Source organism: Balaenoptera ricei, chromosome 2 (genome assembly GCF_028023285.1).
Source record: "Balaenoptera ricei isolate mBalRic1 chromosome 2, mBalRic1.hap2, whole genome shotgun sequence".
Classification (NCBI taxonomy): domain Eukaryota; kingdom Metazoa; phylum Chordata; class Mammalia; order Artiodactyla; family Balaenopteridae; genus Balaenoptera; species Balaenoptera ricei.
In genome coordinates, this window is record NC_082640.1 from 82920716 (window position 1) to 82936476 (window position 15761).

At 43.3% G+C, this 15761-nt stretch overlaps 1 protein-coding gene across 1 annotated transcript in view; it reads left to right on the forward strand.

The window, feature by feature from the left end:
• ONECUT1 (one cut homeobox 1) overlaps positions 1–10830 on the forward strand; it is a 31844-nt gene extending 21014 nt beyond the window's left edge. Inside the window, exon 2 of the mRNA XM_059915536.1 lies at positions 10538–10830. Coding sequence (XP_059771519.1) covers positions 10538–10830 — 293 coding nt within the window. The remainder of the gene's footprint in view (positions 1–10537) is intronic.
• Positions 10831–15761: the final 4931 nt, after the last annotated feature.

Genomic DNA, 15761 nt, shown 5'->3' on the forward strand with positions numbered 1-15761 from the left:
AGGGGAAGCAGCTGTACGTTTCAGCTGATCCTCTTCCATCCCTCCCAGGCCCAGGCAGCCTCTGCCCTCCTTTGATCATAAAGTCCAATAGCCCTACCTCTTGGGTTACAGCTGTGGAGCTGTCCCTAGAGAAGAGAGATTGATGGAAATATGTTATACGCTGTCTCCAGAAGGACTCCAGGCAGCAGATGGGCGGGAAGGCAGGTCTCTGTCCTGGACAGCTCAGTTATAGAAGCAAACGGGGTGGGGTTGTGAGAGGTTCGGGTGACTTTTCCAACCTGAGTTTGATGCAGCAGGCCTCTCTTGGCTTTAGCTGCTCCCCATCTTTCCTTCTCCTTTGGGTCAGCTCAGTTTTCTTTTGCTTCCTCTCAGAGCCGATATCCACACGGAGACAGTGTCTAGTGTTCCTCTGTCCCGCTACTGAAACTAGACTCACTCTGGCCCCTCTCCCAGGCCAGCGTGGGTCTTCCGTGCCCTTCACTGCCTGAGCTCCCTTCATCTCAACTTCCATGCAGCCCGATTTCCTGGATGGGCCAACTGCAGTCCTTTCAGCCAGAGCCAGACCCGTCTGGCTGACAACGGGCCTGCCGCCTGGCCGGCTAGCTGCTCCTACTCCACACACCATGGCTCTGGCTTCCCGGGCTCCCCTCACCAGCTGCTCCTGCCCGTGTAACCATCCTGGGGAAAGTTTTCATGATGTGTCCACCATGCTGGCATCTGCCTCCAGGGCACAGTGGAGTTGGAGGTCGCCCAATGAACCAGCTGCGTGCCCATAGGCGAGTCTCCTCACCTCTTTGACATTGTTTCTTCACCTACAGAAAAAGACATAATACCCATTTCTTCCTCACCTGAGTTTTGTGGGGATCACATGGGAAGGTTGAATGGAGGTGATTTAAGTACCATAAAGCAAGGTACGGGGGTGAGTTATAGTGATCATTCTTGACTAAGAATGTCTGCTCTTTGCATGTTTTTATTAGATCTTTCACACTCATGCCCAGAAGAGTTTCCATAGGTGCTTGAGCTACCCACAAAGTCACAGACACCAGAAAAGCTAGCTTGTGTCCAGCAGGTTGTATCGGCCCCACCTCCCTCCCCTGGGCATCACTGTTTCCAGATAGTCTGTGCAGGAGTTCCCTTCCCGTGTAAAGGCTGCCCGTGGCCGTATCAGTTAGAACTCACTGGAGTAGCTTTTCAAATTGTACTTTATACTGTATTCTCCAAATCTGCTGCTTAAGAGCTGACAAAACAACTGGGGGCCTGGCTTATGAAAATATGCACAGGACAGCACAATAACTCAAGGCAAAGCAGATAACACTATGACCCAGCACTCCTGGAGTCTGAGCTCTAATCCTGAAGCTGGGGCAGCCCACCCACTGGCTCTTTGATCTCCACAGGATGGATGCTGGCCTGTAAAATGGGCTTGGGAACCTGCCACGTTCACTTCCATGGTTCCTCCTTTCTTGTTTTACTGAAATCTGTTTTATTTGCTTGCTTGTTCCTCCACGAACATGTATTGTCTTGTAGAGTTTACTTTGAAAAGCAGTTTCAGCTGTCAAGAGACAGTGTTTGGGGGCTCAGTACACATGAACAGCACCCCCCCTTGTCCCTGCCGCAGTCCAGAAGAGGTTTCCTCTCGGTGGCAAGTGGGGAGTGAGAGCCGAGAGCTCACCCTGTATGCATGCCCAGCTACTTCTTTCTTAAATAGTTGTACTAAGAAGTAATTTACGTACCATACAATTTACCCATTTAAAGAGTATAAGTCAGTGGTTTTTAATATACTCACAGAGCTGTGCAACCGTCACCACAATCAATTTTAGAACCTTTTTATCACCTCCCCAAAAAGAAACCCCATACCCATTAGCAGTCCCACCCATTTCCCCCCACTACGCACTCAGCCACGGGCAACCACCAACTTCTTTCTGTCCCTATGGATTTGCCTATTCTGGCCCCGCTGCTTTTTTTATCCTTTTTCTCTGTCCCCGAAGCCCCAAGCTCCCCTGAGCAGGGTGTGCAGGAATGTCACTACCAAGTCAGTCAGGAATCTGGGTAGAATTTCGGAGTGTGCTTTTTGCCTTCCCAGTGCACCCTACCTTCCCCGGAAGCACTGGAGCAGCAAAGGAGCTGAGGGCCCTAGCAGCTGCCTGGACCCGCTTCCTCCAAATCCAGGCCGGATCTCCCCTGAGTGACTTGGGACATCGCAGGCTTACCTGTTCAAGAGCCCTTGGCCCTGCAGGTTGCCGTTTTCAGCATTGGCACCGGCCTTCAGGGGGAAGACACTGCGTCTCTAGCAGGCCCCTTGTGACGACAGGGCAGTTTCACCGTGCCCTGGAATCCCAGCCCTTTCCCTTACTGTTCCCTGGTCCACCTCGCCTCAATCACATTAGGACAGCAGACCCTGGAGCAGTTGTATGGAGGAAGTACACGGCCATAGTGCAAGGACTCTCAGGGTAAAAGCCACATGTGATTGGGGAAGCTGCAGGCATACAGTCTCCTTCCTCAGTCCCTTAGAGTCAGACCACCAAATAAATCTGATTTGAATCACCCAAGCCTGGCTCTTTGTCAGCCCCGCCCACGCAAGCCTTTCATCCTGCCTCTCTAGGATTCACCATCCAGACCTTGAGGCCAAAACTGTCCCCTCCTCAGGTTAAAGTCCCAAATTTCCTATTAAATTCGATGCCTCACAGAGCTGTTGCTAAAATTAAATAACGTCTCTAAAGTGACAGACCCATGGCTTACCATTCATCTGGCTGCATCCCCATCTTCTTCTAGCAGATACTGTGGCTCCCCGGTCACTTGTCTGTGCGTCCACCACACACACACATTTCTCCATATTCCTCTTCAGTATAACTAAGATCAGTGAAAATTTTCTAAAGGTCCTTTACAAATTGCGATTACAGTTTATGAAGTTCAATTTTCTGGTCTTACCTGGTAATATGGTTTACTAAGCACACAGGTCCTGTTCCCTTTCCTACCTCATCTGCAAGTGCTCCACCCCAAAAGTCTTCTCTCCCCACTGCCTGCCAGGAGGGAGAAGGAGGTGGTGGCACAGGGAGAGCCTTACAAAAGAGGGGAGGTGGCCGGGGAGGGGGCCAGCTAGAGTGAACTGTTCAACCCTCACACTTCTCCGAGTGCCCATTTATGACGTAGAAATCTGAACTGTACATCTTCCCTCTGGAGTGATGTTGACTTTACACACGTCAACTCATAGAGCTGCACCTAGAAGGGGTTGTAAGTTATTTAGTCAAGTCGCTTCATTATACAGTTAAGGAAGCTGGACCCAGCCTGGTTAAGGGGTTTAACCCAGCCATCCAACTAATTAATGACAGAGCCAGAACCAGAACCCAAAACTTTTGACAACTAGAGCAGTGCTTTTACAGAACCTTCCTCCCTCATAGACTGGGAATATAACGTACACCCTCGTTCTACCTGGACCCTTGGCATTCCTTCCATAAGGGCACATTGAAACATATACTACTGCCCCCAAGAAGACAGCCTCTTCTAATCCACAATTCCATCCTATGTGAAGCAGCCAACTCTGGGACAAATATACCAAGAACCTCAGGAAGCAAGTTAAGCAAATTTTCCTACATTTTTAATGAAAAAGTAGAAACTAGTAAAAATATAGAGTACCTATTGTTTAATGGCTCAGAGTCCTAGGAGGGCAAATGCATAACTGTTCGCAGGGTCTGTGGTAGTTGCTGTTGTTATTGTTTTAATCTCTAAAGCTTATGAGGTTGAAGCAACTGTGAGGAATGTGAGTTTGTGTTTGATCGCCTTCATTCAGGTGAACGTGAATCTGGATTATTTGCAGTACTGGCTGGTGTCCCTGCAGAGCCATTACCTGCTCTTTTTGAGAAGCCATTAGGATGGAGAAGGTGAACTGGAATAGTCAACATAGTGGCTATATATTCTAAAAGACAGAGTAAGGTTACCTTGGAAATTTTTTAACTGAGATAATATTAGACTTTGGAAACCAGGAAAGACACTGCAGGGGTGTATTCCTTGACCCACAGGGCTTTCCGGCCCGCAGGGACCTTAGAATACTGCCTGCTCATTGAAAGGATGCAGAAAAAGAGATCAAGTCATGCATCCAAGTTTATACCACAGGCTAGAGACAGAGCAAAGACCTGAGCCTGCTGTGTAAATTCAGTGTTTATACTTGCATCTTGACCAAAGAAAAAAGGAAGGATCTGAAAATTAATTTGCAAACATCTAGAACACTTCTTAAACATTTATAGTTTTAACAAGCAGTTCAACATAGCTTATCTTATTTAATGCTTATTATAATCCTGAGAGGAAAGAAGGCCATTGTCCTCTATTTTGCAGCTGGGTAAACTAAGGCTCCAGAAGGCGAGGGACTTGCCCAAGATCACTTATCTATCAGTGGCCACAGAGCTGGGCCTTGAGCTTGTGTCCTGTGAGCCCAGGTTCATCTAAGAAGTTGTATTGTCAGTCCATCTGGCTTTATAAATGTCTCCCAGGCCCATATGTCTGTGCCTACTTATTTTTTTTAATTTGGTACAACAGATCTTTTTTTTGTAATTGTTATTGAACTATAGTTGATGTACAACGTTGTGTTATTTTCAGGTGTACAGCAATGTGCCTGCTTATTCCCAGACAAATTCTTGGCAGACTTTTGCATAGTTCAATCAGCAGTTTAGATGTTGTAATGTCCTTTGTGACGTTAAATCAGGAAAATGGATATAAGTTGATATACAAATGCTTGGCTGACAGCCGATTCTAGGATGTTACTGTATATCATGTTTTATAAAGTGTATTCTAAGACAGGGCTTCTTAAACAGTGAAGGACTAGCTGTTTGTTTCTAATTTCCATCTGTTCTGGACCAATAGTTTTGATAATACGATAAAAAATGTATTACTAGAACAATAATCACAGAATGTTGGAGCAATGCCAAGCGGCCACAAAACTTTCTAATTGCTTATTCTCAATTTTCTGATCTTGCTGCAGGTCAGTAACAGTATACAGACCAGCATAGGTCTGGCAACCACATTTTGAGAGACACTGTTCTAAGCAACACCATTCCTGAGAGAAATTCCCTGAATAAAGAGTTGCTTAATCAAATAAGTTTGGGAGACCCCATAAGCTAGAAAGTATCAGTGCACATTAGCATATTAAAGGCTCTGAGAAGTCCTGCATTAAAGAAGCTTGCTTAATCATTAATTAACTCAGCATTTCCCAAACTGCCTGACCTCGAAACTCAATATTCACGGAATGCCTTTCAACATCCTGCAGAATTCATATTTCTTGAAATACCCTTGGCTCTGTCCTGCCAACTATGGGCAAAGCATAGGCCCCAGTCATGCCTGAGATGAAAGCTTGTCCTTTGCTTGCAGCCTCATGCATTGCTTTTTAAAAAAAAAAAAAATCCTTTATAATCTTTTATTCTTGTGGTGCACAAAATCGTTCTCTGCCTTTTACCGTCTTCCACGTCTGCTTCTGTCTCCCATATAGTACTGACTGTAGGTGACCTCATTCCCAGAGAAGATCCAAGTCACCTGAGACAGCCCCACTACACTTTGCCACTGCATCCTACAAACATATCTGCTTGCCCACCTTCATGGAGGTGACTCATGACGGGTCTTCTTCCTCTTCAGTACTACCTTACACGTGCAATAGGAATCTTCTTCCCTTTAATCCAGTTCTATAATAACTATTCTATCTTTAATGAAAACTGTACACCCACACAAAAAAGTATAACTTTCCCATAAAACACATGCAATGCTGTTCCCTAAGCAGCAGTTCCTGTTGTCAGACTTTGCTCCCACTCTCTCTCTCTCTCTCTCCACTGCACACTTGTGTGGACCAGTTGCTGATTTCCTACCTTATAATGGGTAATCTCTACCTTGAAATGAATTCCATGAGAATGCCAAAGCATTGCTCTCATTTATATTCTCTTAACAGGTCTCACAACTATAATTCAGTACAAGCTTCTAGAAGCATGATTTTATTTCTGTGGGTTGCTTCTCCTGGGCACCTTGTTGAGGTTACCCACTGACTGTCAACAAGCTTTAGTCCACTGTCCATTCTACAGATATCTCTGCTTTCTTATTCAGCCACTCCAACTTCTGCACAAAGTTCTTTCCAGGTAAAAGCACACAAATTTAGTCACAGACACCCCATCCAGTACCCATATGGGCACTGAGCTCCCCTTATAGCCAGGCACTGTGCCAGCCTGCCCTGGAGAGACATAATGAGTCTGCCAGGCTCCTTGCTCCAGGTGAATCCCACTTCCCAGGTTCTAACATTGAGAGCTCGGGTCAGGAACTTCCAAACTGCATTTCCCCATTAGTATTGTATGAGACACTGATAGACAGTCTCTACCAAACAAGGTTCTGGAATTAAATAAATTTGGAAAACATAATTATATTTGCTAAACGCATATTACGCATTTTGAGGAAGAGGCCATATAGTAGGTTTTTCTGAATGTACTTGGCCTGCAAACCATCTTTTCAAGTAACTCCTATTTGAGGCAATATCATGCCTCTGATGCCATTTGGGAAAGGGTGGCTCTGGAGTAGCTTCAGCCCACTCAGTCCTGCCAAATTCTAAGGACCACATTGAAGTCATTCAGATACACTAGTTATGTAGAAAATAGATATCTCTTTGTGATTTCCCTTAGTTCTGCCTTTTTTTAAAGATTTATTTTGATGTGGACCATTTTTAAAGTCTTTGTTGAATTTGTTACAATATTGCTTCTGTTTTATGTTTTGGTTTTTTGGCTGCGAGGCATGTGGGATCTTAGCCCCCCAACCAGGGATTGAACCCTCACCCCTTACATTGGAAAGCGAAGTCTTAACCACTGGACCACCAGGGAAGTCCCTGTTCTGCCTTTTGAATGATAAATAAGTTGAGTCTGCACCCGATGCTCAGTTATTTATTTTTCCATAGGTATGTGTTCTGTGCAATTTACCATCTAGGTCCCTAATGACTTCCCAGTCTGTATTCCTAACCCAGATCTCTTCCCTGAGCTCCAGGCCCCATATATCCTGCCGTATGCTGGACAACCACCTATTGGAGATCTTTAACAGGATGTCCAACACGCATTTCAAATGGATTTGTCCCACATAGAAGTGCTTACTGCTCTCATAAAACTCATTTCTCCATCTGCATTCCCTAATGGCCTTATTACTACCATCCAATCAGAAACCTGGGAGATGTTCCGAACTCCAGCCTCCCAGCCAGGTTGTTATTACTAATTCCTCTTGATTCTACCTTCCAAGAAGCTCTTAAATTTGCTTCCTATTTTCCATCTTCAACTGGCATTTTCTATCTTGGCGTCCTCGTTACACTGATTTTCTAATTGGCTTCTGTCTTAGGTCAGGTTTTCCGAGAAACAGACTCTGAGACTTGCATGCAGGAAGGTTATCGAAGAGGGCTATGGAGATTAACCCCTGTCAGGGGAGTGGAGGAAGTAAGACCGGGCAGATGGAGTTGAACTTTGATGTAGCTGCAAAAATAGCCTCAACCAATCCTACAGGGTGCTCTGGAACTAGATAACCCTTCAGAGTTGTCCCTACTTGATGCAAGGGTTTGGGGTGGGGGAGCCTTAAACCAATACATTCCTACTCTCTTCAACCTCCACCATCCATACTCCCATCCCCTACTCCCCCCGTCCCCCACTGGGTGTGGCTAGTCCCCCAACTGCACCCCAGGGTGGCATAACCTTTGGCCAAGGGCAATTCCCAGTATGGACCTCAGCTGAGAGCCACCAGCCTCCTCCAGCAGGTGCAAGAATGAGTGAGTGCCTTAGTCCTGAAGGGTGTCAGAGTGGCATACACAGCATATTGGTCCTGAATCTTGATGCTTTCCAATTCATCCCCCACACCACCACCAGAGGGGTTTTTCTAAACCCAAATTTAATCACACGACACTCTTACTCAAAACCTTACCTACAAGATAGTTCAAATTTGATCTCTGTCTACCTGTGAAGTATGTATGTACTTGCATGTACTCTTGCCCCACTACCAATCTACTACTACTTATCAGTCCTTCACGAATGCTGTTCCCCCTGCTGGGAATGAGTTTTTCCCACTTTTCTCACTAGCAAACTCCTATTCATCCTTTAAGGCCTAGCGTAAGCACCCCTCTTGTGTGATGCCTTCCTTAATATCCTCAAGCAGAGATAATATCCTGTATACTCTTTTCATGCTCTTGCAGTTATTTGCTTACATAACCACTAGACTGACCTCATTAAGAGAAAGGCTTGTGTTATATTCATCTTTGAATGTAAGTGAATGAATCAACCAGCCATGTGTATCAGTATTATATAAAGCTGTGTCTACATGGGCTGACTCAAACTAACTAGGCTTGACTTCAGCCTAGTCTCAGCTTTTTTTTTCAGGGACTTAATCTAGTTGCCCAGTGAAGGCTGTGGGTTCCTGGGGGGAGGGACTGTATTTGGGGACTCTCACCTAGTTTAGTATATATAGCTCAATGCTCTGAGGGAGCTGGGCGTTTAATAAATCTTTCCCATTATGTTGATGCTTTCCATCATGGTGGGCAAAGGGCATAGCCAGTGATCTATGGAATGTGTTATAAAAGGTACCAGAAGACCTGACTAGCCTAAAAATCTCTCTTTTATGACTGAGGTCTCCCCTCATGTCCCTTCTGAAATTCTTATTCTTATATTTCCTAATATATTGGACCTGTGGTCCCTGGAGTGAGGCAAATGCACTCTGGGGCCTGGGCAAGCTGATGCACCTGTAGAAGAGAATTTCTATGTCTATTTATGTTATTTTACCCCTTTAAAATTTTCTATATTTTGTGTATGCTTTTTAATTATACTACTGTATAATAATACAGTAGTATAGTAACACATGCATATCATTTATAAAGAAATAATGTAAGGGAATGTAATACTCAAAACATTTTTTACTAAATAGCACATGATTAAAAAAACTTGGAGACTCCTAGATTGGACTCCAAAGACTGGAGGCTTCTTCAACCTTTATCCATTAGCTTTTTAGCTGCTCTGATTGCCTAGCTAATTTGTGCTAATGGGTACCTAAGGCCTTAGGGGAATCCACGATGTGGAGCAGCTGGGAATGAAAGGTAGGGGCAGGCTGAAGAGCAGGGCTACCTGGGGAGAGTACAGAGGCTGCATCTAGCCAGAGCTGGTGAACCATCTAAGAAGGAATTGAGAACCTGGAATACAAAAGGACAGGGGGGGAGCAGGAGAGAGCAGTAGGCAGGGCAGCCAGCTGGAGGCGACATGAAAGAGCGACAGTCCCTACCTCCACCAGGAAGATGCCCTGCCCTGTCTGCCTTTTGCTGTGGTTGGAGCGCACATCAGAGCGTAACCAGCCAGGTGTGAAGATAGCCATGGCTGCTCCAGAACCCCTACACAGGGGAGCTGAGGGACAGGAGTTAGGGCATAGGAGCTCACCAGAGCACTGTTTTTACTTGAGTTGCGTGGTTATCTGGGGATGGCTTGCAGGGATTCATTGATGGTGGAGGTTGGGGGCGGGGAGGGGGAGGGAGTCATTAGCAATTCAGTGCCCCTTTGGCAGGTGGAAGCTAGTGAGCTACATTAGGCAAGAAAGAGGAGTACAGCATCTGAGGTGAGGAGACCCTGATCCAGCACCAAACCCTGTGGACCTGAGGACCACATTGGGATGATGCACCAGAATAGCTCTAGCAGCCTAGAGGCAGCTTCATGATACAGGACCAAAAGGCATGCGCAGGGAATGGGCCTTCTCAGTGGAGATGAGGTAAGGGAAGAGGGGGGATTCCAAGAGTAAGACTCTCGTGAAGAACAAAAGAGAGGCACAGGGAGACCCCAAAGGTGAACATGGCTAATGTCACAGGTTTAGCCCCAGTGTTGAGGAAGTGGGTTTCACCACAGCTCCCCAAGTCCTGGTTCCACTGAAGAATCAGTGGAAAACTGTTTGATGGGCATGGTAGGACACTCTATACAGAGTTTTCTTACATACAGTTTCCTAGGAAACAAAAAAGATCAGAAGCAAATGCAATTCCTTTTTATTTGGTTTTTAGACCCTCACAGAGGCTCTTAGTATTCCACTAGCAGCAGACCGTAAATCCTTTGAGGGCTACAACCACTTCTAGGTGATAAAACTTTGCATTTGTAAAGCACTTTAGTTAACATTATCTTTTACATATTATTTCATATATGCTTACCACACCCAGCAAGGTAGATGTTCTTATATCCACTTTACAGATAGTGATATAAAAATTCGAACAATAAGTTCATTTGTCTAAAACCCAACATTCTGCAGATGAGAAATCGAGGCCCAGGTGTCGGTTAATTGATTTACCACCAACAAAATAGATACTCATCAAAGCCAGGACCCATGCTCAAGACTCACAGAACTCCACCTCCTCCTCATTCTCCATGCTTTTGTTACACTTCCCTCGCAGCCCACGATGGTGCTAAAATCAGAGGTCAGCAGGCAGAACATGGCCATGAGGAATGCCTAACAGATTATATGGGCTGTGCCTTTCTACTCTCGATTCTCCCAGGCAGTCTCTTCTAACACCCTCTGTGCTTCTTTGCAGCCTGCAAAAGGAAAGAGCAAGAACACGGGAAAGATAGAGGCAACACACCCAAAAAGCCCAGGTTGGTCTTCACAGATGTCCAGCGTCGAACTCTACACGCGATATTCAAGGAAAATAAGCGTCCTTCCAAAGAATTGCAAATCACCATTTCCCAGCAGCTGGGGTTGGAGCTCAGCACCGTCAGCAACTTCTTCATGAACGCGAGGAGGAGGAGTCTGGACAAGTGGCAGGACGAGGGCAGCTCCAATTCGGGCAACTCATCTTCTTCATCAAGCACTTGTACCAAAGCATGAAGGAATAACCACGAACTGAAACCTCGGTGGAAAAGCTTTAAATGAAAAAAAAAAAAAAAAAAAATTTTTTTTAAAGACCAGGACCTCAAGATAGCAGGTTTATACTTAGAAATATTTGAAGAAAAAAAAAAAGTGTTATTTATAGTCCAAAGAAACCAAAGACTTAGCTCACCTGCATTCGGACTTTCTTCGGAGACACACACTTCAGCCAGGTGATGACTTGGCAAGAAAAATTACTAGCGGGAAGACACCACTGGATCTTACAGCTTCAGTCCATGATCATCCTCGCTGTGCTTGGCTGTTCCGTGGTTTGGAGCATAGTGATTTTGAGCCATTGAGTGGACATCTTTAAGATCAGACTTTCTCATCCACTCCACTGCGCCACAAAGGTGTATGGTGTCTCAGTACTGTGTGTGGGTATGTGCATGAATATACACACATACACACACACACACACCACCACCTCCACCACCACCACCATCACCACCACCACCTCCACCACCACCAGTGGTTAGGGACTTAGGCAGGGCTGGTCTTCAGGAAGGGTTGTGCTGTAGGAGTGCAACCGACATAGTGTGGGGTTGTCTGAGTTCATTGGCTTAGGAGTGTGATTTTGCTCGTCTAGCCTAGCGTTTGAACCTGCAGGCCCGCGACCTAAATGCAGATTCAAACCCAGCAAAGAAATTTGAATGACACCTAAACCAGTGCATTCTCTTTGTTTGTTAAGGACTGTTCAGATATTTTTTAAGAAATGAAACAAGAGTCCATCCATTAAAAAAGAAAATCACCTAGGTACCAAAGAACACAATATTATAGTGCAGGTATTTTATTGCAATGATTTTAATAACCAAAGCTATTTTTACACAAGATACTATGTAAAGTTATACGTATGAACTGATCTAGCTGTAATACACATACCACGTAGAATCATGACTATTATTTATGACTCTTGAAGCATTTGAAATATTAGTTTTCAGAACTGGCAAGAAAGAATGTAGCTTCAGGGAAGCAATATCATAACAGAGAGGTCGATGCTGTATACATGTACATCCAGATGGCACCCTCCCTTTCGGGATCCGTAAATGTCACTTAAGTAAACATATAGACATGATTCCATGATCTGTTCATAGCTGAGAAAACCTGGGGATTCTTCTGAAGTAGGACCGATTTGTAAACTTAGAAAACTAAGTTTAACAGGACAGGTAACTAAATTAGAAAATTTGTTCAAAGTAATGCTTTTTAGTAAAAGGCCACTGAATAAAGGACCCCATATTTAGGTTAATTCGACTTAAATTTGCTTTATGCATTTGACACCAAATACCTATTTAAAATACGTTACAAACACACAAAATAGGCAGACCAACATTACTATTAAAATGAACTATGCAGTTCATTATATCCTGAAAATATAATCAACTGATTTTATTGCCAACCCCAGACATTTTGTGACTTGGACACCAATAAAAATAGCAAGTGCAACGGAGAAATGGTGGAACTGCATAGAAAAAGCAAGAGTTCTAGTGGAAGACAAGACCTTGGGTTCCATAGGTATTAAGCTATTTATTTCACTAAGCATAGCCTCTAAAGAATACTACATTCTTTCTTGCTACTGCATTAAGCTGGAAATTTTATAACATAGATTCCACTGTCTAACAGGGACAGATTAAAAACTAGACCTGAACTTACAAATACAAAATTTTTAATTTCTATTTTTCCAAATCACTTAACCAGGGCTATAGAAATCAAGGCAAAATAATAATAATAATAATAATAGTAGTACAGTTGTTCTGGTAGTACCCAAGTGAATTGCTTGAGTCCCAGGAAAATTCTCTCTGGATTCAGTTGACCTGTAGCTCACGTTAAGTAGATGCCTTTTGTACTAGTAGGTAAAGAATTGGGTACTCTTAATCACCACACCTAACTAGAAATATAAAATTAAATATTATCTCAACAATAAGCTGTTTATTGAGATTTGTTAAAATGCTAAAGAAAAACTTAAACTATTTTGACACAAAACCTAACTCCTTAGGATCAAATCTCAGCATCTTGTCCAGGTCTAAAAGCAGCAGGCACCTGGAGAGATGAGGCTAAACCCACAAGCCATCTGTGTCTCCTTCATGTCTGCTGTGGGATGAGAAAAGGAAACCAAGACATACTTCTCCTTTGATGAAATAGTGCATTTGCCTTGACACATTTTGTCTTAGTATTTTTTTTAATCTCGCTCCAAATTCCATCTTTAAATTTTCCCTTCTAAATATGGCACAATTATAGTTCAGCTATTAAAAGAGATCATTTAAATGGCCACCCTTCGAGATTTGCTAAAAATGTAATCTTGTCAATGACATAAACGAAAAAGAAAAAAACTGATGAACTTTTTCTCTCTCTCCAGGAAAGGAAGGGGCCAGGGTACAGCTGTATAATGTATTTATCATTTAGGAGGGAGGAAAGCCTTATTTATTTAAAACATGAGCATTTTAAATGCAGGGAAATTCAAGTTGTGTCTACACACAATCTTACCAAATTCAATACCCCAGGAAAAACAATAGTTGAATTCAGACAACCATGTCTTTTGCTTTGTTTTTCCTATATAACCCCCTCAGATTAATCTGACTGTGATTTACATTTTCAACCAATTATTTTGGTACTGTGTAGACACAGTCTCAAAGAATATTGCTACATTTTTAATATTCCCACCATAATGTTTTTTTTTTTTGGCTGCACCTCCCAGCATTCGGGATCTTAGTTCCCCAACCAGGGATCAAACCCATGCCCCCTGCAGTGGAAGCATGGAGTCCTAACCACTGGACCACCAGGGAAGTCCCCATAATGGTTTTTTTTTTCTTTTTGAAAAATAACCAGTGATCCTATTTGCTAACACCAAAGATAATTTTCATACCAGCATCGAATGTGCACCCATTATGCAATTTCAGGGCCTAGAGATATATTTTCTCATAAACAGATGCACAAATCAGAGCCTGAAAAGCAGTTTTTTTTAACTTGACTGTTTAAGCATACCCACAACCTTTGCTTTTTAGAAATCCTAGTGGACAAACTCAGCTTCTCACAAGCAATACATGTATTACATCATGTATGACTGATTCTTTATTGCTTCTGACTTGGCACGTAGAAAATGCTTCTATTCTTGTTTAGTCTAGCGTTAATTTATGACTCAGGTTTCTTCACCTACCACACTCTACAGAGCAGATCCCGTGCCATTTGTTCACGCATCATTTCTCAATCCTTTAGCAAAATTCATGTAAAAAGATATCTCACTCTTTTCTTTGTATGCCTGTTTATTCCAAAACTGCACTCCAAATAACACATTTTGGGTTTTTTTGGTAGAATGGAAGTTAGACTGGTTTGGGCCATAAATCATTCAGGTCCTCTCATGACCGGAAGCTTCCCTGAAAGGGGGCCAAGAGAAAGAGTGGGAGGTGTGATGTCTGGACACCCCAAAAGCCCAGACATCAGTAAATGTTCAGGTAAAAGAATTCTGCATGTCAGACACTGAGTATTCCAGTTCCTGTGTGCAGCTGGAACAGGCCCCCAAAACCAAAGAAAATGTGTGGGGAAATTTAGAAGTTCTAACTGAACATGTCACTCACTCTGCCCCTCAAAAGCATAATTTTCCAGGAAAAAAAGTAAAAGCTCTGTGCTGTTTTTGGATTCACGCCACTCCCATTGCTACCCCAGGTGAACAACCGGTCTTTGCAGGTTAAATGCAAACTTTGCTATACCAAAGAGTCCTAGGACATTTTCACATGAGCTATAAAGGCATTTTCCCTAAGAAAGGTCCTCCCTTCTTTGTACATAAAGGATGAAAACTATGCATTTAGCAAACAAAGAGAAAGCACTTCTCCCTTTCCTATCTAGTTGTTTAGGGTGCGTTCAAACACCAGAGGCCGTTTTGAGATGCGATTGGCCTTCTGGATTATTCTTGTGGTGTGGTTAGCTTTACAGTACATTTGGTAACTATTTCCTAAATAGTAAGGACAAAGAAGCAGAAGGTAAGAAATAGCTACTTCCACGTGTATTAAAAAAAAAAAAAAAAAGTGTAAAGATCTACTATTTATAGTGTGAACCAAAGACGCTACCTCACTCGATTTCCATTGGTGATTTTAATCACATTGATGATACCAAAGAATACCAAAGATATTTTCATGCACGGCCTTGGTCTGCAGAGGGAGCTCCGCCCCTTCCCCACCCCCGCCTCTTCTCCCCACCTCACTCTTCACTCAGTGTGTAATCTTGTCTTCATTCTTAATAATAATAATACGATAATGATAACAACGTTAGGAAATACTACTCTTATTACTGGTAGCTCTACTTGTAAATCTCTAGGCAAACATGTTGCAACCTTTGTAAACTCCTAGGACGAGTGCCTTGCTTGAACCAAAGTGTTAAACCGCTGTTGACCTCTCTCACCTTATACTCTTTGAATACCTCAGCCTCTTAGAAAGGCCACTAATGAAAAAAAAAAAAAAAAAGGAATAATTATTCACCGTGGTGCTTTTTCCGTGCAACCATGCAATGAAACTTTCTTTGATACCAAAGGATGACTTTTTTTCCCCCCAATTTCTTGCTTATAAACCAAAGCTCCTCCTCCTCGCTCCCTCTCAAAGTTCCCCCCACTTTACCGAGTCCCTTCACCAGGCAGGCCGTGCATCACTTTTACCAATTCCTCCAAATACCTCATAGTAAGAAAGTTTTAGGGTTATGTTGTATAGAGAGTCTATGTGATAAGGCAGAACTTACTAGTTTGATAACTGTTAAGGTTACTTTTTAAAAAACTTTATAATTCTTATTTATTTTGTAGTTTGTATGTTGGGGATGTCCCCCGCCCCCCCACTTCGGTTTGGGGTTTATTTTCTCAGAAGAACTGCTCTGTTGCTCAAGGAAGACTTAATTTCTGGAAATGTTCCCCAGGTGGG